The sequence below is a fragment of the Pholis gunnellus genome, assembly GCF_910591455.1.
Source record: "Pholis gunnellus genome assembly, chromosome: 9".
NCBI lineage: Eukaryota > Metazoa > Chordata > Actinopteri > Perciformes > Pholidae > Pholis > Pholis gunnellus.
The window spans coordinates 12,546,670-12,553,310 of NC_136535.1; the positions used below are offsets into that span (position 1 = coordinate 12,546,670).

A 6,641-nucleotide genomic window follows, 5' to 3' on the forward strand; every position below is an offset into this window, starting at 1 on the left:
ACTCTATTGGGATATCCATGGCCACTGCCCTCCAGGTAAATACCCTCTGCTACTGCCCTCCAGGTCGTTCTGCTTGGGCTTTACAACTGTTATAAATACACAGAACAACATCTATGTTGTGCAGAGTAGGAAGGGGGGGGGGTGCATGTCATACCTTGTCAGTTGTCAGTGCAAGTTGTATCTGTTGTAACATACATTTTGTAATTTAATTGTATTTAGATTTTCAGTTGGATGTCTTATGGATGCAGTAAGGGGGATTTAATCAAATTCCACTTTTTAATTTCAGGAGCTGTTGACGGTTTATTACACCTCTTATTTACCTATGTTTTGCCAATGAGAAGCTACAGTATCTAACTGAGTATATTGTACAAATTTAAAGTGCCCAGAACTGCTCCGTCCATGTCTTGGTTATCCTGGTTCTTCACTCTGAGGCTGTGCTCATCCCTGCTCCTTGTGGGGCTTGTGTGCAGACAGCTGGGGCTCAGGGTGGGGTTGCAGGTGGTTCAGACAGCGACTTGTTCCCGGTGGGGTGCACTGAGCGATCAGGGTCTGTTCCAGGAGGGAGATGTAGTGATTGGTGGGCTCTTTAGTCTTTATTACAAGCCTCCAGCTATAGACAGCGACTTCACTCAGCTGCCATACTACAAACCTTGCACTGGGTAAAACTCTGAACTGTATTATTTACTGTGAAAACTATCCGTGTTTGACAAACACAAGAAGCATTATTGCCTGTAACTTTTCTATTCCATTGGCAGTTAACTATTGGTGGTTTCTTTACATTCACATGTTAATTTTCTTATTAAGGCATGTTGTTGTAATAGTTTATAAAATGATGGCTGATTACATATAATATTTACAAATGATTACAGATTTTCACAGTCACTTCAGCATTTTGACTGATATTTCTCTAATTTCTTCTCTTCTGTGGTCTCAGTTTGCAAAATCTTCCATTACAGTACATATATGCTATGCTGTTTGCCGTGGAGGAAATCAATCATAGCACAACTTTGCTGCCAGGTGTGAAGCTTGGCTACCATATTCGTGATAGCTGTGGCCTACCTCTTTGGGCTATGCAGGCAGCTCTGTCGCTGGTTGGGGGAGACAGTGCCAGTTGTAATTCAACAGCCCTGCCAGACTATTCTGCTGGAGAAGGAATCAGAGAAAGGAGAGGTACTAAATTAAGCTTGCCATGGAACTGATGTACATCCTTCTACATTAAGCGAATAAAATGATGAAAGCATAAACACCACAATTCTGTGTCTAAAACAGAACCGAAGCTTAACAAATTACTTTATTTCATTGTATCTTTTAATTTCATCAGGTGATCAGACTGTTCCTTTGATCATCGGTGGTTCCTCATCTAAAACAGCCCAGATACTCTCCACAATCCTGGGGCCCCTTGCTGTGCCTTTAGTGAGTTCTCAGACAATTTAATTTAGCAAGACTTTTATGCTTGTTTCTTTTTTTATTGATTTGATTTATTATATTGATTTTAGTGCGTAAAATATTTTCTCAGCTTCATTTTGCTATCCTCACAGAAAAAAGGAACCTATTTACTGTGAATTGCAGTAAGCACAGATTTCTTTAAAAAAGATAAGATAAGAAAAAAAAAATCCCTGGGTGAGAATTAAAATAATCTTCATTACTATGTGATTTTAGAATATCTATGTATGTATGTGTTTTTTTGTCCTTTACTGTAGATGAGCTACACGGCTAGCTGCCCCTGTCTGAGTGACAGGCGTCAATTTCCTAACTTCTTCAGGACCATGCCCAGTGATATTTACCAAGCCCGGGCTATTGCCCAGCTTTCTATACGCTTCAATTGGACCTGGATCGGAGCAGTTGTAGCAAACAACGATTATGGCCTTGTGGCAATAAAGGTGTGTCCATTTGGCATCTATACAAGAGATCTACACAACACTTCAATGCTTTTTATTAATCTATCTTTTTGCTTCTTTCAATATGTCAGGTTTTTCAGGAGGAGACTCAGAGGGCAGGGGTGTGTCTGGCATTTGTAGAGACTCTCCAAAGGGAAAACATTGTGAGCGATGCCAGACGAGCAGCCCTCACAATTCAGGCCTCGACTGCAAAAGTGATTCTGATCTTTACCTGGTACACAGATGTGAAAGAACTGTTTCTGCAACTAGCCAAGATAAATGTGAGCAATTTAAATAAACCTGCATTGAACTAATGTCTTCTGAGAAACATAATAGCTTTTTTAAAATATCTTTGATTGTGTTGCTATCCTTAGGTGACTGACAGACAGTTTCTTGCAAGTGAGGCTTGGAGCACCAGTGGTGATCTCCTCCAAGATCCTGTCACTTCTAAAGTGGCAAGTGGTGTTCTTGGTGTGGCCATTCGAAGTTCAGCTATACCTGGATTTGAAAATTATATCAGAAGTTTGAAGCCATCTGGTCGTCCTGACAATAAGTTCTTGAAAGAATTTTGGGAAAAGATGTTTGGTTGTAGTCTTAGGGCCACACCACTCTCTACATCTGCATCTTCACCGCCACCTCAAAAAGACCGGTTGCTTCAAAAGGAGTCTCTGCCACTCTGCAGTGGGACAGAGTCACTGGAGGGAGTGCAAAATCAATTCACTGATATCTCCCAGCTAAGAGTGACATATAACGTCTACCTTGCTGTTTATGCTGCAGCTCATGCCCTTCACAGCCTTCTCTCCTGCCCCGATAGAGAAAGCTCATCCGGAAACAACAGCTTCAGCTGTTTCTCCCCAAAACACATCAAACCCATAGAGGTAAACACTGTTATGTCTATTTCAATGTCACATATTGTAATGGGGACATTAACAATACCACTGCAAATTTGTATGTGACCAATGCAGCTGCTTAATCTTCTTTTAAATTAAAAAAAATATTCATTACAATTTTGTTACTTTCAGCTGTTGCAGCACTTGAGCAACCTAAATTTCACCACACCACAGGGTGAAATGTTTTATTTCCAAGGGGGTGATACTCCAGCAAAGTACGACCTTGTCAACTGGCAAGAAACCCCTGAGGGGTCACTCAAACTTGTTTTGATCGGTCGTGTGGACGGGTTTGACCTCCACCTTAATGAATCAACCATTCAGTGGAGCACAGGATCCAACCAGGTGGTTAAAAAATAACAATATTGATTCAGGCCAGTACCAAAATATGATTCACAAGGCATTTTGTCTTAAGAATATTGTTTTCACTTGTTGTTTAGGTTCCTGTTTCAGTGTGCACTGAGAGCTGTACCCCAGGTACCCGAAAGGCCAACAGGAAAGGAGAACCTCTCTGCTGCTTTGACTGTATCCAATGTGCTGAAGGAGAGATTAGCAATCAAACTGGTGAGGAAATGTCTCCATAAGACACCCTCCATTTTCCTCTTTGTGTTTTACTTTCCTTAACTCCTCTGTTTTCCTCTCCCAGATTCCCTTCACTGTGAGCGTTGTCAATCTGAGTTTTGGTCTAATGCTAAACAAACTGCCTGCATCCCTCGCCAGCTGGACTTCCTTTCCTTTAATGAAACCTTGGGCATCACCCTGACTACAGTAGCTGTGTCTGGTGCAGTGGTGACAACAGCTGTGTTTGTGGTGTTTCTTTACTACCGTCAAACACCTATGGTAAGAATTCGAAGATTTTCAGTTTGTAATTTCTGAGAATGTGTTAGGTTAGCATATTTACTCAGACAAAATATAATTGTGCATAACTGTATATTAGAATATGTTTGAAATAATCTGAATGAATCTATCTTGGGTTGTTAATGTGCTTGTCTTTTTAAAACCAAATTAATCCCAATTCTTATTTAAAGGTCCGAGCCAACAATTCAGAACTGAGCTTCCTGCTTCTCCTGTCCCTGAAGTTGTGCTTCCTGTGCTCACTTGTGTTCATTGGTCATCCATCAGTTTGGTCTTGTCGGTTCCAACAGGCAGCTTTTGGGATCAGTTTTGTACTTTGTGTTTCCTGCCTTCAAGTCAAGACTATAGTTGTTCTGGCAGCTTTCCGCTCAGCTAGGCCTGGTGCTGGAGCCTTGATGAAGTGGTTTGGTCCAGGCCAACAGAGAGGAAGTGTCTGCCTCTTTTCCTTCATACAGGTCAGAAATGCGGAAACGCTTTTTAATAACAAAATGAATACCTATTACAATATTTTTCTTACATTAACATGATATTGTATCATGTTTTTTTTCATCAAGGTTTTCATCTGTATTATCTGGCTACTGTATAGCCCCCCTGTGCCTCAAGTTGACTTGGATATCCCAGGGTTAAAGGTCACCTTGGAGTGTGCCATGGCCTCTGTGGTGGGCTTCTCTCTGGTTTTGGGTTACATTGGTCTGCTGGCCTGCACCTGTCTCCTCCTGGCCTTTCTTGCTCGGAAACTCCCTGACAACTTCAACGAGGCCAAACTGATCACTTTCAGCATGCTGATATTTTGTGCTGTTTGGATAGCGTTTGTTCCTGCTTATGTTAGCTCTCCTGGAAAATATGCTGTTGCTGTGGAGATTTTTGCAATTCTCGCCTCTAGCTATGGTTTACTGCTCTGTATCTTCGCTCCAAAGTGTTTTATTATTCTCTTGAGGCCGGAGAAAAATACTAAGAAACATCTGATGGCCAGGTAGCAGAGAAATTAACAATACACCTGAGTCCATATGTCCTTGCATTTGTTTTATGTATATAGAAGGCCTACTAAAAAACACTCTTTTTTTTCAGATTTTCCTAAAATGTGACATATCCTGAAATGATTCATTCTTGCCACTCTCTGCTGGCTACTATTAGTTATTGACCAATAATGTCTGACAGAATAGTCTGTGGTAAGTGAAAAAAAAAAATTAATCAAAATGAAAACATAGGCCTATTTTATTGCTTTAACATTAACAACTATATTAATGTAATAAACCTTTTACCGCTTGAGAAAAACACTAATAAACATGAATAAAAAAAGAATTCAAGGTTGTGTTTCAGTTTTCTTGTAGTTGCCATGCACATTTATTTTGAGCAGAGAATCAAAGTGAGAAGGACTTACAGATTGCACTTCACAATGATTTACTGTATTACCATTTTTTAGTAGATCAGGTGTGAATCACAGGAGAGAGTCTTATCGGAAGAGAAATACAATGGTGTTCACACCACAACAGATTACAACTAAATTATTTCATTATTTCATTTTGGAGTTCTTATGAAATTTTAGAAAATACCTAAAGAGAAAGCTGGTTTTGAGGACTTTTATTAGACTTTTATTAGTTTTAAACATTTATTAGTTAAACCATAATCTCTTCAGTCAGTCAGCAGGGGATTGGAATCAAAACATCAAACCTTATTTGCAGTAGTCTTGTTTGAAATGCACACTAACATAAATCAAACATTTTTAAGCAGTAAACTACGGTGATGTCTTGGTTGTTATAGTAAACAAATCCAGATCTTTAGCTTTTTACCTCTTTGATTCAGAGCTGAAGAATGACCAAAGGTCAAAATCCCAAACAATCTCAATAGTTTTAATTCCATTCAGATCAATTTGTTTTTTATAGCCCAGAATCACAAATTTGCCTCAGAGGGCTTTACAATCTGTACACGTAGGGCATCCTCTGTCCCAGGACCCTCACATCGGAAAAGGAAAAACTAAAGAGGAAACTTTAGAGAGAGCAACAGAGGAGGGATTCTTCTCCAAGGATGGACAGAAGTGCAATATATGTCATGTGTAAAGAATGAAAAACATAACAGAGTTACAACACATTCAATGTATACGACATAAGTGACTCAAATAGCGAGTAGTAAGCAGAATAAAGATTGAAAAAGAACAACTACTAAATATAACAGGAGCAGTGGATATAGTAGAATAATAATGATAATAAAAGCAGGAATGTTATCGATAATAGTAACAGTAATGTGACTAATAATAATAATAATGATTATTAGTGATGATAATGATAACACCTTAGGCCGGAGAGCAATGATCGACTTTGTAATCGTATCATCTGATCTGTGGCCGTATGTCTTGGAGACTCGGGTGAAGAGAGGAGCAGAGCTGTCAACTGATCACCACCTGGTGGTGAGTTGGATCAGATGGCGGGGGAACCAGTTGGAAAGACCCGGCAAGCCCAAGGGTGAACTGGGAACGTCTGGCGGAGGACCCTGGAGGTCTTTAACTCCCACCTCCGGAAGAACTTCTCACACATCCCGAGGGAGGTTGGGAACATGGAATCCGAATGGTCCATGTTCAAAGCCTCTATTGTGGACGCGGCCGCTAGGAGCTGTGGCCGGAAGGTCATCGGTGCCTGTTGTGGTGGAAACTCGAGAACCCGGTGGTGGACACCGGAGGTGAGGGAAGCCGTCAAGCTGAAGAAGGAGGCCTTCAGGGCCTGGCTGGCCCAGGGGTCTCCTGAAGCAGCTGAGAGGTACCGGCAGGCCAGAAGGGCTGCAGCTGCGGTGGTCGCGGATGCTAAAACTCGGGCATGGGAGGAGTTCAGTTCAGGGAGGCCATGGAGAAGGACTTTCGGTTGGCCTCAAGGAGGTTCTGGCAAACCATCCGACGGCTCAGGAAGGGAAAGCAGGGCCTACCCCAGGCTGTTCTCAGCACCACTGGACACTGTTGGGCTGTCTTGGCTCGCACGCCTCTTCAATGTCACATGGGGGTCGGGATCAGTGCCCATGGACTGGCAGACCGGGG

At 41.5% G+C, this 6,641-nt stretch overlaps 1 protein-coding gene across 1 annotated transcript; it reads left to right on the plus strand.

Moving 5' to 3' along the window:
- Nucleotides 1-968: 968 nt before the first annotated feature.
- On the plus strand, nt 969-4,596 carry LOC306701334 (extracellular calcium-sensing receptor-like; the record flags this gene model as incomplete). Its single annotated transcript, XM_079166615.1, is given in 11 exon segments — nt 969-1,145; nt 1,147-1,170; nt 1,330-1,413; nt 1,701-1,880; nt 1,970-2,158; nt 2,252-2,755; nt 2,900-3,109; nt 3,205-3,328; nt 3,411-3,604; nt 3,793-4,074; nt 4,174-4,596. Coding segments are annotated over 11 exon segments (2,391 nt in total).
- Nucleotides 4,597-6,641: the final 2,045 nt, after the last annotated feature.